Source organism: Scyliorhinus torazame, chromosome 3, assembly GCF_047496885.1.
Source record: "Scyliorhinus torazame isolate Kashiwa2021f chromosome 3, sScyTor2.1, whole genome shotgun sequence".
NCBI lineage: Eukaryota > Metazoa > Chordata > Chondrichthyes > Carcharhiniformes > Scyliorhinidae > Scyliorhinus > Scyliorhinus torazame.
The window spans coordinates 330218497-330236867 of NC_092709.1; the positions used below are offsets into that span (position 1 = coordinate 330218497).

General features: G+C 46.7%; 1 protein-coding gene across 2 annotated transcripts in view; it reads left to right on the top strand.

Moving 5' to 3' along the window:
• Positions 1–1395: 1395 nt before the first annotated feature.
• gfra4a (GDNF family receptor alpha 4a) overlaps positions 1396–18371 on the top strand; it is a 261102-nt gene continuing 244126 nt past the window's right edge. Inside the window, exons 1-2 of one of the 2 annotated variants that reach the window (XM_072497669.1) lie at positions 1396–1428; positions 4389–4613. In XM_072497669.1, coding sequence (XP_072353770.1) covers positions 4574–4613 — 40 coding nt within the window. In that variant the 5' untranslated portion in view covers positions 1396–1428; positions 4389–4573. Of the gene's footprint in view, positions 1429–4058; positions 4614–18371 lie in introns of those variants that run through there. The other variant, XM_072497668.1, reaches the window with a different exon arrangement.

Sequence of the window (18371 nt, forward strand, 5' to 3'; positions counted from 1 at the left end):
AATCACTTTGTAAATATTGTAACTTTATACAGATAAACAGAGCTAGATAGATTCTTGATTAACAAAAGGGGTGAAAGGTTATCGAGGGGTCAGCAGGAATAAGGGGTTGAGGTCACAATCAGATCAACCGTGATCTTATTGAATGGCAGAGCAGGCTCGAGGGGCCGAGTGGCCTACTCCTAATTCTATATCCTCGAGCTCCTCGTCGTAATCCATCGATTGAATTATCACCTCAGAACTCAGGATGATCGTTCTGTCATCTGTTTCTCACATTGGGAACCCAAAGAAGCAAAATACATTGCACTTTGACACAGCACAGAATGAGGCCAATCAGGCCACCTTGCTGCTTGTGCAGACTCTTTGGAATCCAATTAGTCCCACTCCCCTTTGCTTTCCAAGAATCTTTCCAAGTCACTTTTGAAAGCTCCTCCTACTGAATCAGCTCCCATCGCCCATGCAGCTCAGGACAACTTAGCTCCTACAAAAAGAATTCTGTTGATCAGCCCCACCCAAACATGCTTACAAAGGAGACCTATCCCTCACTTCCAGGAGAATAGAGAGGTGGGAGCTGATCCCAGGGCCAGCACAGTGGGCTGAACAGCTGGCTTGCAATGCAGAACAAGGCCAGCAGCGCGGGTTCAATTCCCGTACCGGCCTCCCCGAACAGACCTTTTCACTCCATTCTCCCGTAGCAAACTGGCAGCTTCATCTCAATTTAAGGTATTCCTTAGACAAAACCCATCAGTTGGCAGCACGATGGCGCAGTGGTTAGCACTACTGCCTCACGGCGCCGAGGTCCCAGGTTCGATCCCGGCTCTGGGTCACTGTCCGTCTGGAATTTGCACATTCTCCCTGTGTTTGTGTGAGTTTCACCCCCACAACCCAAAGATGTGCAGGGTCGGTGGATTGGCCACGCTAAATTGCCCCTTAATTTGAAAAAAAATGAATTGGGTATTCTAAATTTATAAAACAAATGAAACCCATCAGTGACGAGCCTCCCTTTGTCAAAACCCCTTCTTGTCCATATCCCCCCCCCCCCCCCCCCAACACACACACACACCCGTCACACACACACATACACACACAGTGTTGCAGGCTCCATGTACGTGAGAGAATGAATGAGGTGACTGACAGCCAGTCTATCCACAGACCATTTCTACCCACGTCCCTGATTCAGAATGCCAAAGGATCGCTGCGACTCGTTCCTTTCGCCAAACAGAACAACAGTTTGACATGGGACCTGCGGACCCGTGCAGAGAAAAGGGGGAAATGATGCTCGACTTGCGGGCAGCAACTTTCAAAAACATGACTAATGCAATGTCTTTGTGCAGAGTGCTGACAAGAGCGCCCCCCTGTAGAAGGTGGCACTGCACAGAGAGAGAGAGCCTGGTCTCAACGTCAGTCAAGAGATGCCAGAGAGCCCAGAAAGTATGTTTTATGTGTTGTAAGACTTCTTACCATGTTTTACTTCAGCAGCACTGGGTGGGGGGACTTTGCAGACCCGCCCGGGCGCCTGCGTCAATAACAGATGGAGTTTAGCGGCTGTGTCGCGTGAATTGCACTAGTTATCCATCTTCTGACGCCACTGTTGCAGGAACTCAGTGCTACTTTTGTTCATTTTCGCAAAACTCACCCCCCTTACCCCCCCCCCCCCCCCCCATCCCCACCCTCCCACACGACCTTCCGACCCTCCTCGCCTGGAGGTGATAACTTTGGCTGGGGCAGAGTTTCCGCAATTGAACTATGGAGGGCATCACAGAGCGGCCAATTCAGAGAGCAATTAAGCGTCGACCATAGTGCTGGCCAGACCATGTAAGGGCGGAAGATTTCCCTCACTGTAGGGGTAAACATCAGTAAATGTTTGTGTGTATGTGTGGGGGGGGGGGGGGGGGTATTTCCTTCACTAGTAAATGTGTGTGTGGGAGGGGCGTTCTTTCACCCTAGGGGCATTAGTAAATGTGTGTGTGTGTGTGGGGGGGGGGGGGTTCTTTCACCCTAGGGGCATTGGTAAATGTGTGTGTGTATGTGGGTGGGGGGTTCCTTCACTATAGGGACATTAGTTAATGGGGGGAGGGGGGGGGGTCACTGAAGTTGGCATCTAAGTCAGGGTAACTGGAGGATTTCTCCAGCTGGGAGGGGGTATGAAGCGTGAGGGAGTGCCCGGAGAGAGCCTGAACAGAACAAAGTGTACCTGCCTATTAGAAGCGGCGCCATTTCACTCAATTGGGAACGTTAGGAGAATCGTGGTGGACCATTATAGTCAGAAAGACCAAGTGATTCTTGAATTAGGTCAGCTCTCCCTGCGCGACAGTTGGATTTATTTCAACAACTGTTTTTTGGGAGGCTCTTTAAGATTTTTTCAGATGGTGTGGCATGGGAAAGCCGGTGAATGAATTTTCTTCGGTATGAAGCCATGCTTGTTTGAAACCACTGCACAGTTGAGTGGCCGGGCATGTCAACAATCCCCGAGTTCACTATCTCGGTGGCATTAGTGTGGGGCTTAGAGGAGAAATATGTCAAAGGGCCACTCTCAAGCCTCACCCACCCCCACTGCTCCCCGCCAAATCGCAGCATCGTTGACCAGGATGGAAGAGGAGACTTTGTTTTTCAATCTTCTGCCAAGATAAATATTATTTAAAATTAAACCTGAGAAATTCAGTGTCAGAGGAGAATTATTTAAGAAAAATCTTCTATCAGCAAATGAGAGAGAGGATTATAAGGGTATGCTGATTGGTCTGTACGAATGGGAGGCATGGACTATGTGGGCTGAATGGCCCATCAGTTTTGACAAAGAGACATCCAGCCTCGAAACATTAGCTCCCTTCTCTCTCCAGAGATGCTGTCAGACCTGCTGAGATTGTCCAGTATTTTCTGTTTCTGTTGTGGCCTATTTATGTGCTGTGCATTCTAATTCTATGTTTAAAACAAGTCTTTAATTTAAATGTTGATTTGTGTGTAAATATTTGACACTAACTGTAATAATTTGGCACATTAAAATATCATCCGTTTTCAAACCCAGTGGGGGTTTTGATCCACTTACACACACCAAGGTTTATAGTCAAATGCACGGTTTGCGTTCGCATAGCTAACCGTTGGCATGGTGGCACAGTGGTTAGCACTGCTGCCTCACAGCTCCAGGGTCCGTGTGGTCTGCACATTCTCCCCATGTCTGTATGGGTTTCCTCCAGGTGCTCCAGTTTCCTCCCACAAGTCCAAAGATGTGCAGGCTCGGTGGGGTTACTGGGGAGGGCCTGGGTAAAGTTTTGGAGGGTTGGTGCAGACTCGATGGCCTCCTTCTGCCCTGTGGGGATTCTAGGTGGCTGGTAGTTGCATCTGCACACCGCCAACTTTCTGATCCCACCTCCAGCCCCAGCCATGGGTAAGCGTCGCGCTTTACAAAGCCACTCGGAGACGTGACCAGCTCAGCTCCAAGCTCAGGGCATGATGTGACTTGGCTTGCAATGCCTACTGAGCACCGCACAGTGCACCGGGAGGCCGTTTGGCCCATCACACTCGCGTCTGTCAGATCTTTGAAAGAGTAATCCAATCCGTCTCGAGTTCTGTGCGTAGCCCTGCTATCCCCTACCCCCCACCCACCCACGTATTCATCAAATATTCACCCAATCCCATTTTGAAGGTCATGACTGAATCTGCTTCCACTTTTGGACACCTCTCATTCTGGGATTCATGACCCTACCGCCCCGGAACACCCAGAGTCACATTAGAATGGAAGGCGGCTGCAAGATAGCGTCTGTGCCCCCATGAAACCAAAATCGCACTGGGAGGGAGACAATCCTGAGGGGGGAAATCCTGACCCCCCCCCCCCCCCCCCGCAACCGACATGGGGATAAAATATATCTTTGGAAAACTTTGAATAGAAGGGGGAGGGGTTGGATATGGAGGGGGGTGGGGTGGAGTTGCCATTTGGAGAGAGTGTGCTTGAAGGGGTTAATCCCAGGCATGGAACCCATGCTGGCCATTCCTGGTGGGAGAGACTTGGGGTGGGGGCAGGCGGGATGTGAAAGTCGGGGGGGGGGGGGGGGGGGGGGAGCTGTCTCGCTTTAAGCGGTCACTGGCTTCCAGTGACGCCAGGCGGCAGAAGGTAAATGTTTCAGAGAGAGAGGGAGAGGGGGGAGGAATTAAAGGGTGATCGAGGAGCACCAATATTTCGTACTGTCCTCTTACAAAGTGGGTCGGAACAAACAATAGGACAATGATTTACTACCTAAATACGGCGGATTTAAGACGTTCCCGAGCTCGGAGCGGCGGGGCTACACTGCAAACCCTCATCCTCATCTAACAGATTCCTGCCTTCTTTCTAGTTTGAAGATTTTTTTTGTTTAAAACTGGGGGTTTAAACAAGTCCCATTTCTCTCTCTCCTCCCAAGACACAACAATCGATCGGACCTCCTCCCCCCATTTTGCCTCGAATCCGAAAAGGAATGATCCCAAAGAAAGGTCCCAGCAAAAGCCAGCGGATTATAATTTTTATACAAGATTGGACAAGTGATTTCTGAATCGATTTCTGCTTGTGAGGCGGGGAGTGTGCAGAGGGGGAAACGGCTCACACGCAATGTTGCTGATGGGGATTTGTTTAATCTTGACACTTATTGGTAAGTACTGCGTTATCCTTAATAGACAAGGTGTAATAACCAGTCGGCCACTTTTTAGCGTGTATTTAACATGAAGGCACATCTTAGGCAGGACTCTTCGCTAGGGTCAGATGTTAACAGTTGCCATTTAATTCTGCTTTAGTATTTACGAAGCTGCTTCTATCTCATCGACAGGACATTCGGGTTACTTTTGATGTCCGAACAGGCGGTCAATGTGTTTTCAGAAAAATAGGGGCTTTTTTTTGGTTGTTGCTGGTTTTAATTATCCCAACAATTTAGACCTTTCGAGGAAAATGATCTTCAACTTTTAATATAATCTTCAACTTTTAATATAATCTTCAACTTCTTTAATGTCAGGCGACGAGAAAGTTTTTAAAAAAATAATAATTCGCTGGAAATCCACATTTCAGAAAAAAATATATATTTTGTTTCTTGCCCCCATATTGAGGGAGGGACGAATACGGAAAACTTTGCTAAGGCGCAATCGTTTGGGACGGAAGGAGCCGGCCACGGTTATTTTAATGGGACCAGAATTATTTCCAGGACATCAATATTGACCTTTCTCATCGACATGAAGCGGGTTCGCAGCGTTACACACACAAATGGACTGAACATTTTTAAAAACTGGAAATACTCTGCTCAATGCTTCTTGTGATAAGGCACGATCTGTTTTTCAGGATATGTGTGTGTGTCATTATATCTATTTATGTGCAGGTATGTGAGGATGCCGGTGCCTGTGTTCAGATGTGCGTGTTCAAGGATGGAAATGTGGATAAGTATGTGTGTGAAGGTTTGAGTATGTGCGCAACTGTGGCTGTGCGTACGTGTATTTGTACGTGTGTGAATGTGTGTATGACTGTGTGTGAATGTGCTAATGTGTGTAAGCGTGAATGTGTGTGTGTGAATGTGCGTAAGTGTCTGTGTGTGAATGTGTGTGTGTGAATGTATTAATGTGTGTAAGTGTTTGAATGTGTTAATGTGTGTGTAAGTGTGTGAATGTGTGTAAGTGTGAGTGTGTGTTAATGTGTGTAAGTGTGTGAATTTGTTAATGGGTGTAAGTGAATGTGTGTGTGTGTAAGTGTGTAAGCGTGAATGTGTGTGTGTGAATGTGTGTAAGTGTCTGACTGTGAATGTGTGTACATGTGTGTGAATGTATTAATATGGGTGTGTGTGAATGTGTGTAAGTGTGAATGTGTGTGTGTGAGTGTGTGTTAATGTGTGTAAGCGTGTGAACGTGTTAATGTGTGTAAGTGTGAATGTGTGTAAGTGTGAATGTGTGTGAGTGTGTGTTAATGTGTGTAAGTGTGTGAATGTGTTAATGTGTGTGTAAGTGTGTGAATGTGTGTAAGTGAATGTGTGTGAGTGTGTGTTAATGTGTGTGTAAGTGTGTGAATTTGTTAATGTGTGTAAGTGTGAATGTGTGTGTTTGTAAGTGTGCAAGCATGAATGTGTAAGTGTGAATGTGCATAAGTATCTGACTGTGTGAATGTGTGTAAATGTGTGTGAATGTATTAATGTGGGTGGGTGTAAATGTGTTAATGTGTGTGTGAATGTGTGTAAGTGTGAATGTGTGTGTGAGTGTGTGTTAATGTGTGTAAGTGTGTGAATGTGTTAATGCGTGTAAGTGTGAATGTGTGTGTGTGAATGTGCGTAAGTGTGTGAATGTGGTAATGTGTGTAAGTGTGAATGTGTGTAAGTGTGTGAATGTGTTAATGTGTGTAAGTGTGAATGTGTGTGTGTGAATGTGTTTATGCGTGTAAGTGTGAATGCATATTAATATGTGTAAGTGTGAATGTGTCAATGTGTGTAAGTGTGTGAATGTGTTAATGTGTGTGTGTTTGAATGTGTTCATGTGTATAAGTGTGTTTGTGTTAATATGTATTAGTGGGTGAATGGTGTACATGGGTGTGAGAATGTGTGTAAGTGTGTGTGAATGTGTGTAAGTGTGTGGAATTAAGGGCATTTCTTGATTAATAATGGGATCAGGGATTATGGGGAGAAGCAGGAGAATGTGAATGTGGAACATATCAACCATGATTGAATGGCGGAGCAGAATCAATGGGCCGAATGGTCCAATTCTGCTCTTATATCTTATGGTGTGTGAATGGGTATAAATGTACAAATATGTGTGTGTCAGTGTTGTGCAAATGTGTAATGTGTGTAAGTGTATGTATGATTTTGTGTGTTTTAAACACGTAGGTGTTTCAGCATGTATGTATGTGTTTAGATATGTGTACTTATATATATAAAAGTGTTCATCATTTAAAGAAATCTAGCCCCACGTAGAGATTCCTGTTTGTCGCCATTTGAGCCTCTATCCCTTGCGCCTTGTTTTGTGGATGTATTTACCGTGTATGCCTATACTATACCTAAATTAAGACACATTAAGTATATAAATAATAGTCACATAGTTTAGACTTTGCTGCATCTTTTACAGATTAGCATTGATTTTTATGTGGTTATGTGGGGGTAGCGATCTATTGAATGTATTCCTGTTCTCTTATTCAAAAAATTCACAAAAGCTCAAGTTAGCAGAGAATGTGAGTGCATGCAGTTAGATATTTAGTGCAGAAGGAGTTAATATGGCACTGCTGGTTTTATCCTTTTCTCTTTTCTCCCTCTGCCAGTCTCTGATTTAAATGAGAAATGTGTCAGCTATTCGTTTGAAACCACGGCAGACCTTAATAACTGAACTGAAACATCCGCAAACTTATCCAAATCAGTAGTAAAAAAAAGAACCACAGGAAAACACAGAATGAGAATGCTGGAAGCACACAGCAAGTCAGAATGGGGGCACGGGGGCGGGCTGTGGGGGCGGGGGGGGGGGGGGGGGGGCTCCTTTTTAAGTTTCAGCCTCAGGGTCCCTGCATCCAAAGGAAAGAGGATCAGTCAGAATGACTCGAGCTTTCTGAGCTCTCCACAGCTTCTGACTGATCTGTTGTGTGTTTCTAGCGCTGCAGGTACTCATTTCAAATTTCCAGCATTCGTAGTGTCACGTAGATTCGCAGAGTCACATTACGCAGGAGGCCGCTCTGCCCATTGTGCCTCTGCTGCCCGGTTGAAAGAGGGAGGCAAATGTGACGTGAGAAGAAACGTTTTCACGCAATGAGTGGTTGGGGTCTGGAAACAAAATTCTATGGAATGCACTGCCTGGAAGCGCGGTGGAGGCAGATTCAATTGAGGAACCCGAGAGGGCATTAGATGATCATTTGAATGGAAACAATGCGAACGGCATTAAGTCATGGTGCTCGTTTGGAGAGCCAGTGCAGACACGATGGGCCGAATGGCCTTCTTCTGCGCCTTAAGAATTCTGCGATTCCTTGATTCTTCAAGCTACCTTGTGAAATTTCCAACCGAATGTGCTTCCACCTTCCAGCCCGGCAGTCCATTCTTGGTCATGACAAGTCATTGCTAAACAAAAAGCCCCTTTCATCTGCCTTCTGATTTTTTTAAACAAATCCTTTTCTTCCAATAAATAAAGCGGTCTTTAAAAGGGGGGGGGGGGGGGGGCATTTAGAACGGAAAGAGACCCCAGTCAAGATCAAACTTACTAAAATAAAATGATTTGCTTATTTTGACTGACATAATGTAATTTTGAGTCTAAAAGAGGAATAATAGTCTCACTGTTCACACTCAACAGAATGTATTTTTTCAATAAAACGTGTTGTAAACGCTATTGGTAAAATTGAACCGAGTACTTGGTGTTGATCCTGTTGCATAGGATCAATCAGTGAACAAAGTGTGCCCAGTGCTGAGCTTGCACGATCAGTACAAGGCCGTTGTGGGGTGCAAGGTGGTTGTGGCAGCGAATTGAGAAGATTAGATCGGGCGTCGCATAAAGAGGTATCACCTCTAGTGAAATCAAAGCAAACATTTGGCCAACCTTTCCCCAGCCAAATTCGGCGATGCAATGACTGTGGTTCACTGTCAGATCTGCCATTGTGTCAGCAGGAACGCTGCTCTATGCTCCCGAGTGATAAACACGATGGCAGAGAAATGAGTCTGCTCCCAGCAATAAAAATAGCCCCCACCCACCCCCCTCCCCTTTAATTCATGGGTTTTTACCTTAATCTTTACTAATCAACCTTTTTATAAAAGAGTCATGATTACCCCCAAAGCAATGATAGGAGCACGCATGCCCCTGCAGATTTACATTGAGGTTGGAAGATAGAGGGAGAGCGTAGGACAGAGGGATGAGTGGTGGATCAAACAGCTGGTGCAGGGTAACTAAATGGTCGAACGTACCCCTTCCTTGATGATGGGCGCAATTCTCTTATAAATATCCACGTCCGGTTTCCGGCGGGACACGAGGTAAGGTTCCCGCCAAGTGGTTCGGTATGATCCAGATCGCAATACACTCGCACTTCCCAATTGTTTTGGAGCCGGGGTGAGTTGCCCCGAAAATGTGATGTGTGGGTCCCGAACCACCGCAAGGCTGGATCCTCAGAGATCGGGATGCCATTCTTAAAGGGCGGCCCCATCTCAGAATAACCCTGCTACACCGACATCTTCTCGCCGACAAAGAACTCCCCCCCCCCCCCCCCATAATCGCTGTCATGATGCCTTCCCCATGTGAATGACACCCCAAAGCTCGCCTCCCCCCCCCCCCCCTTTCAGGTTCCTCCTCCCCCAGTTCCCTCCTTCAGGCTCTGCCCCTTGGCTCTGCCAACGTGCCACTGCCTCCGGCATCCTGGTGTGCATTGCCAGGGGTAAGTGCCAGGGCACTGTCCTGCTATTGTCCCTGCCTACCCAATAGCTACAAAGGCCTCCAAACCTCCGGCATGGTCATCACGTCTATCCAGAGAATTCCAGTGGTCCTCATTGAGGAGCCCTTGGACTTTAATGGTGCCAGCTACTTCTATGATGGGAAAAGTTCCTTCAGTGCAGGCACGCTGTTAAGGCTTCAGAGGTTGAAAAAGATCCAGTCTAAAAAGAATTGCTGTCAGACAGAGCACCTGCTCTTTCTAAGAAGCAATTCAGGGTAGAATAATATCAACGATAGAAAAAATATGGCCAGACAGGAGGCCTGCTCAAAAGAGGAAGCACTTCAGAGTTACCGGACCTTGAAGTGCTGTAAAAGCAAACAAGCATAGCCCTCCTTTGAGATAGCCTTCAACTGTCAATCAAGAAATTGTGTGGAATTCAATGTAAACAACCAAGTACAAATGGATAATAGAAGGCATACTGCAATATTGAAACCATAGAGCTTATTGAACTCCAAGGGGTGTGAAATGCTTCTCCAAGAAATGAGCTGCAGAATCTTTCTGCCCCGTGGGAGGATGTTCGGACAGATAGGCCGCAGCTGTGCGTTTCCCTTTTATGAGGTGTTAAACATGAAGGAAAGCAGGCTTCACAGACCCAAAGTGACCCCCATCCTGACCCCCACCAGCCCAGTCCGAGCTCCCTTGAAGAACCCCCTCCCCCCCTACACACACATGATATCTGGCCTTGTGCTCCCTGGAGGTAAGTGGAGATGGGTCCTCACCCCCTAATCCCCATCAGAATCAATGGCACCTGGCCCCCACTTTTAAAGACCAGTACTGATTTGGCCTGGGGGGCTTCCCACTGGGGTGGGGGGGGGGGGGGTGATTGAGAATACCTGGAGGCTGCTCCGTTCGACTTTGAATGAGATTAAAATTAACGCAAATGATTTGTTATCAGTTTCTCGCCCTTTCTGGGCGGGGTCCTGATCATAGCAGTTGGAGTGGGCTGGGAGCATCGTAAACTGTTTTGCGTCGGTACAAATCCTATTTCGGACCTCTCCAGGAATTCTCTCATCAGAGCGGGATTTGCGCTGGCGCAACCCAGACAGAGAACATAGAACATACAGTGCAGAAGGAGGCCATTCGGCCCATCGAGTCTGCACCGACCCACTTAAATCCTCACTTCCACCCTATCCCCGTAACCCAATAACCCCTCCTAACCTTTTTGGTCACTAAGGGCAATTTATCATGGCCAATCCACCTAACCTGCACGTCTTTGGACTGTGGGAGGAAACCGGAGCACCCGGAAGAAACCCACGCAGACACGGGGAGAACGTGCAGACTCCGCACAGACAGTGACCCAGCGGGGAATCGAACCTGGGACCCTGGAGCAGTGAAGCCACAGTGTGCTACCCTGCTGCCCTACCATCCCCCTTATGTCTCTAAGTAATGTGTGGAAACCGTTGTGTGGACACAGTTGAATAGAAGTAAAGTCTGTGTTTTTAAAAGCTCTATTCCATTAGTGCATTTGGAATCCACTGAAGGTACATCTGATTCTACAGCCCTGGAGGGGAGAAGAGGGCAGATACGCCGGCAATGTTGTGTTTTCTACTTCACAATAAAGCAGTTATGGCAATGCAGCTTCAAACCGATGCTGTGACAGTGTGAAGCACACTGCATTTACACAGATTTTCTCTCTTGCGTTTTCTTTCCTGCCTTCATTAACCCATTTTAGGCCAGCCCTTATTCTTAGGACAAGTACTGAGAGGGAGTTAGTCCGCCTCCAACAAATGTTTGTAGCAGCACGAGTAAAATCATTTTAAAACATTGCTGAAAACATTCAGCGGGTCTGGCGGCATCTGTGGCGAGAATAGCAGAGTTAAAGGCCGGGATTCTCCGTCCGTTCATTCGTTGGCAGCGGGATCCTTTAGGTTTCCCGGCGGCGTGGGGAGGCTTCAATGGGAATTCCCATTGACAGCGACGGGAGCAGTGAATCCCACCGCCAGCGAGCGGACGGAGAATCCTGATGAATGTTTCTACTCAACGAGCTGTCTTCAGAGTTGGACACAAATAGCTCTTAAAAATGAACAAATCCAGAGAAATGGTTTATTTTTTGCAGGGGTGAAGAGTTGAGGATGGAGGGAATGCGATCGGATGGAGGAATGAAATGACAACATGCAAGGCGATAGGGGTGATAATGGGACAAGTCAAAGGAAAGGAAGGGCCAAAGAAGGGTAAATGGTTACAGCAAGAATAGCCGAGAGAGAAACTCGCTGGGAATCAGGATGTGTTCCAATTCCAGACTGCACCAGGTGCTAGGCACTCTCCGAACTTGCCCTTTCCCAGCGTAACTCCTGTGTGGCCTCAGGGTGGAATACAGAGTGCCAAACCCATTAACCTGAACTTTACAAATGATTGAACTCAAAGCTGAATGGATGTGATCCCATGTATATGTCACTCGTATAACTGCACACCAGCCCCCCACCCTGCTCCCATAGCAGTGACCACATTGTAGCAATTTCTAAGATCCATTGTGCTGTAGTTTGATGGGATAGAGGGACTATAAGTAAAGGCAGCTGCTTAATATCACATTGTAATGTTTATTGGGGTTAAGACTCCCCAGCAGAGACACATTGCTGCAATCCATCATTACTGAACTTACAAGCACTGTGGAGGCCAAGGTAAAACTAGAAGCAATTTTCTAACTGAAATCTACTTACAACAGTGCAAACTCTCATCCTGTATATTCAAGGCAATTCCCGGCCATACATTACATCACACCGTGTTGCCACCATTTCTTTAGTCTCCCCCAAGGAAACATATATTCTCCACCAAGATGTTACTCCAGTAGCTTGTGGCGGAGCTCCTACACTGACATCAGTCAAAGTTCTGGTGCATTCACTGATGGTATTTTTCAAGGACAGGGATACTTTATGGGAATTAAATGACAATGCACATTCCCTTATTTCACCCTTTTGCTCTTTCATTAACTTTACAAATGGACGTATTCAAGTTTGGTCTCCCCTAATTGCTACTTCTCAACATTCCTCATTCATTCCTGTTTTGTATGGGCCTGTTTTACGGCCCTTACCCTTTCACGGTATCACCCAAGGCTTCAAAGTGCATGAAGAAAGCTTTCAGTCCCAGAGAGTCTCCTCCTATTAAATGAAACACGCAAGCTTTGAAGCAGATATATCTTCCCCGTCCCTGAAGTTTAAGAAACCATCTTTACTTGAACTGTCATTGGTTTATAGTGACAGTTTTGTAAATATTGTAACTCCAGACAGATATTGTACCCTGGAGCTTTTTGACGTCGTAACCCATTGATTGAATAATCAGCTCGTAACTCGCTGTCAGCCTCCTGTATACTGTCTCCCGCAATGGAACCTATCGAAAGAAATTTCACTTTAACGTATCAAATCATACAGCACAGACTGAGGCCATTCTTCCCCTTGTGGTTGTGCTAGCTCTTTGAAAGTGCAATCCAATGGGCCACACTCCCTATGTCTTTACCGTGCAAACTTCTCCTTTGCATGTAATTGTTCGGAAGTTACTTCCGCCAAACACCCTTTCAGACAGTACATTCCCCACCCTAACCACTCACTGTGTACGTTTTTCTCCTCTCTGATTGTTTGGCCAATTATCTTAAATTTGTGACTGTCCTCCCCTTACCGACTCCAAACTCCCCCCACCCCCCCCCCCCCCCCCACCCCCCCCACCCCTTCCCAATGGAAACAGTTTCTCACTCTTTATTCTGCCAAAACCCTTCACGATTTTGAAATGTTGAAATTTTATTCTGTGATGTATGATAGAGTGTCAGGTTTAACTGTACATTCCTTAATGCTTTGAATTGTGGCAACCCCATTCCGTGACAGTCAGATCAGTAGCTGCTGGAACACTTGATTGATGGAGTGGAATGGGCGAGTAGAATCATGCAAAGGCCGCAGCACAGGAGACATTTTGGTGCATCGTGTCCCTGCTAACTCCCTGCAAGAGCAACTCAGCCAGTCCCACTCACTCACCCTTGCCCTGTAACCCTGCAAGGTTTCTTCTCTAGAATCTGCTCCCACCACACTCTAAACCACTCACTGTGTAGAAACCTTGCCTTTGATTCTCTTGCCATTCACCTCAAAGTGGTGTTCCCTGGTTTTCGGGAATAGTCCGTCGACTATTTTTAAAAATTGTTCATGGGACATGTCATCACAAGGCTGGGCCAGCATTTATTGCCCATCCCTACCCTACCCTAATAGCCCTTGAGATTCAACCACATTGCTGTGGATCTGGAGTCACATGTAGGCCAGACATGTGCCCAAATATGGACACAACACCCTAATTGAGACTGAACCAGTGTTCTGTGGAGGTTCATTGTAGCCGCCTTGCTTGTGTCCTCTATGCTGCTATATGAAAAATCCTGCATGCCTTAGTAATTATTGTGTTATGCTTCTTCATGTAGCATAAGATGCTTCCTTGATGTATGCTCTGACAAAGGAAGGTTCAGACTTGGAGATAGGTTTAACACATTTATTGAACAGTTAACAATTCTCCTACTTGAGTTCGACTCTCCTGCTAATCTTGCTGTAGTAACTCAGTCTAACTAACCAGTCTGCTCCAAGCCACGTGGTGGGTGTGACGCTTCTGATCTGCCCCTGTCCTTCTCTCTAAGTGTCGCCTGTGGAAAAAGAGCATGTGTGTCCTGTCCTTTTATATGGGTTGCCCCCTTGTGGTAGTGTCACCTCTGGGTGTCTTGACTGCCCATTGGTCGTGTCCTATTCTATGTGTTCATTAGCTGTATATAAGACCATCAGACCATAAGACATAGGAGCGGAAGTAAGGCCATTCGGCCCATCAAGTCCACTCCACCATTCAATCATGGCTGATTTCAACTCCATTTACCCGCTCTCTCTCCATAGCCCTTAATTCCTCGAGAAATCAAGAATTTATCAACTTCTGTCTTAAAGACACTCAACGTCCTGGCCTCCACCGCCCTCTGTGGCAATGAATTCCACAGACCCACCACTCTCTGGCTGAAGAAATTTCTCCTCATCTCTGTTCTAAAGTGACTCCCTTTTATTCTAAGGCTGTGCCCCCGGGTCCTAGTCTCCCCTGCTAATGGAAACAACTTCCCTACATCCACCCTATCTAAGCCATTCATTATCTTGTAAGTTTCTATTAGATCTCCCCTCAACCTCCTAAACTCCAATGAATATAATCCCAGGATCCTCAGACGTTCATCGTATGTTAGGCCTACCATTCCTGGGATCATCCGTGTGAATCTCCGCTGGACCCGCTCCAGTGCCAGTATGTCCTTCCTGAGGTGTGGGGCCCAAAATTGCTCACAGTATTCTAAATGGGGCCTAACTAATGCTTTATAAAGCTTCAGAAGTACATCCCTGCTTTTATATTCCAAGCCTCTTGAGATGAATGACAACATTGCATTTGCTTTCTTAATTACGGACTCAACCTGCAAGTTTACCTTTAGAGAATCCTGGACTCCCAAGTCCCTTTGCACTTCAGCATTATGAATTTTGTCACCGTTTAGAAAATAGTCCATGCCTCTATTCTTTTTTCCAAAGTGCAAGACCTCGCACTTGCCCACGTTGAATTTCATCAGCCATTTCTTGGACCACTCTCCTAAACTGTCTAAATCTTTCTGCAGCCTCCCCACCTCCTCCATACTACCTGCCCCTCCACCTATCTTTGTATCATCGGCAAACTTAGCCAGAATGCCCCCAGTCCCGTCATCTAGATCGTTAATATATAAAGAGAACAGCTGTGGCCCCAACACTGAACCCTGCGGGACACCACTCGTCACCGGTTGCCATTCCGAAAAAGAACCTTTTATCCCAACTCTCTGCCTTCTGCCTGACAGCCAATCGTCAATCCATGTTAGTACCTTGCCTCGAATACCATGGGCCCTTATTTTACTCAGCAGTCTCCCGTGAGGCACCTTATCAAAGGTCTTTTGGAAGTCAAGATAGATAATATCCATTGGCTCTCCTTGGTCTAACCTATTTGTTATCTCTTCAAAGAACTCTAACAGGTTTGTCAGGCACGACCTCCCCTTACTAAATCCATGCTGACTTGTCCTAATCTGACCCTGCACTTCCAAGAATTTAGAAATCTCATCATATCTGCATGTCATGACGTCTCTGGTGCTCCCTCTAGTGTTTACTCAGTCTTAGTGTATCTACATTAACCCCTTGTGTATTTTACAGTGATGCATATCACCACAGTAATCACTTTCTCAATCTGCCCTTCCACCTTTTATGATTTGTCGATACATCCCTCCAGGTCCCTCAGCTACACCTGCAGCCCCTTTAAAATGATACCATTTGTTTCCACTCCTCAATTTCACCATCAACATATATCGCTTCACCTTTCATAGATCATAGAATTTACAGTGCAGAAGGAGGCCATTCAGCCCAGCGCGTCCGCACCGGCCCTTGCAAAGAACACCCTACTTAAGCCCACGCCTCCACCCTATCCCTGTAACCCAGTAACCCCACCTAACCATTTGGACACTAAGGGCAATTTATCATGGCCAATCCATCTAATCCACACACCTTTGGACTGGGGGAGGAAACCGGAGCACCCGGAGGAAACCCACGCACACACGGGGAGAAAGTGCAAACTCCACCTAGACAGTCACCCGAGACCGGAATTAAACCCGGGACCTGGAGCTGTGAGGCAACAGTGTTAACCACTGTGCAACCATGCTGCCCCATTCCTTGCATTTCATCTGCCACAAGTCCACCCATTTCGCCTGCCTGTCTATGTCATCTTGTAATCTATCACTATCCTCACAGTTTACAACACTTCAAAGTTCCATATCACCTGCAAATTTTGAAATTATGCCAAGGTCTAGCTCATTAATATCTGTTAGGAATATCAGGGGTCCTAGTACTGACCACTGGAGAAGTCCCCTCTGGTTCCACTCTTAAAAACATCCATTCACCATTACTCTGTTTCCTGTCACTCAGCCAACTTTGTATTCCTGCTCTTGCTGTCCCTTTTATTCCATAACATTCAACTTTGCTGACAAGCCTGTTGTGTGACATTTTATCCAACACCTTTTAGAAGTCCATATACACCACATCAACCACATGACCAGCATCAACCCTCCCTGTTGCTTCAGCAATATTACTCTACCATGTATGTTGAAAGCAAATCCGGCCTGGCTTTCCAATCAAGAAGTTAATGGTGGAAAATGGAACAATTTCCTTTTCAGACACCCAGTTAGAGGGCCCAGCAGCCAATGGGATACTCCACAAGAACCAATGTGCTTGTCGCAAAGAAGTTGAAGATGCGGATACCGGGGTGGCTAGCCATGAGCTGGGGACTTGGGGGAAGGAGATGGTGGGGGTGGGGAGGGAGGTGTGACTGGTGATAGCAGCCAACCTTTTTATTGAGGGGGTGCTCTTCCCTCCACATTCTGGAAAATATATTTTCTTTCTTTTGTTTTGCTTCTTGTTTTTGGTGGCGGCCTTCAGTGTGCCCGCTTCAAGATCATCAGCTTGGCTTCCCTTTACCTGAGAAAACTGATCACAGTGGGCATGGTCAGGCACCAAACAATCTTGGGAATTGGCCGGAAAGAGGGCTTCAGGCCCTCGATCTGTGTCGGTAATGGGCTTAACGCCTAGTTCACACTACAATCTTCAATCAGTACACGTAGGTTTAACCAATGTGGTTTGTGGCGCAAACCGAGATGTGCACACCGCATCGCACCCTCCGGCACTCGTTTTCCATGACGCAGTTTTGAAACTCCAGTGACAGCAGCAGGAAATCCCTACATCAGCCACGAGGCAGCTGGGTGCAGAGTGAAGTTCCCTCCACCCTGCCCCAACAATGTGGCGTAGTGTGAAGTTTTGCCAAGTTCCTGCTCCTGCAGCAGTACAAATCCTTAACCTTGCCTGTAACGTAAAGACCTTTTTAAAATTCATTTACGGGATGTGGGCGTCGCTGGCTAGGCCCGCATTTATTGCCCACCCCTAGTTGCCCTTGAGAAGGTGGTGGTGAGCTGCGTTCTTGAACCCATCCGCTGCAGTCCATGAGGTGCAGGTACACCGACAGTGCCGTTGGGGAGGGAATTCCAGGAATTTGACCCAGTGAAGGAACGGCGATATATTTCCAAGTCAGGATGGTGAGTGGCTTGGAGGGGAACCTCCAGGTGGTGACGTTCCCAGGTATCTGCAGTTTTTCTCCTTCTAGATGGTAGTGGTTGCGGTCGTGGGTTTGGAAGGTGCTGGAACCTTGGTGAGTTCCTGCAGTGTATCTTGGGGATATATACATTGCTGCCACTAGTTGAAGGAAATAAACTGAGAAGCACCAGGGATAAGTAAAAGCCAGAGCCAGCATAATAAATTAAAGTGTTAAGTAATTATAATAAGTAATACAGGGATAAGTGGGCTGAAGTGGAATTAGACAAGGAGACCAAGTTAAGGTGAGAGGATTATCATTCAAGATAATAAGGCTTACATTAACACTGCAGTGAAGTTACTGTGAAAATCCCCTAGTCGCCACACTCCAGCGCCGGTTCAGAGTAATTTGAAAAGTTAGCAAGTAAGGCAAAACGCTTTTAAGTTTAAGACATGGTAGATGAGGTCAGCCGAGTGGAATGTGTGACCTGTCATATGTGGGAAGTCATAGACCATACCGGCATCCTGGATGACCACATGTGTAGGAAGTGCTCACAACTGCAGAAACTCGGGCTCTGGACTTTGGAGCATGGACGCCGATTAGAGACATTGCAGTGCATCCGCGAGACTGAGAGTTCTGTGGATAGCATTTTAAGAGAGGAGATCACACCGCAGATCAAGGGACTTGAGAAAAGAAGGGTGACCATCAGGCAGTCCAAGAGAAACAGGCAGGTCGTACAGGAGTGCCCTGGGGTCCCAATCTCAAATTGGTTTTCCATTTTGGAAGGCCGCTGATTTTTGGGGCACAGATCCTTCAAGGGTGTGCGGTCAGAGCCAAACGTCTGGCTCCACAAGTAGCTTGACTGCTCAAGAGTTGGTGCAGGAGGGTGGGTTTTAGATTCCTAGATCACTGGGACTGT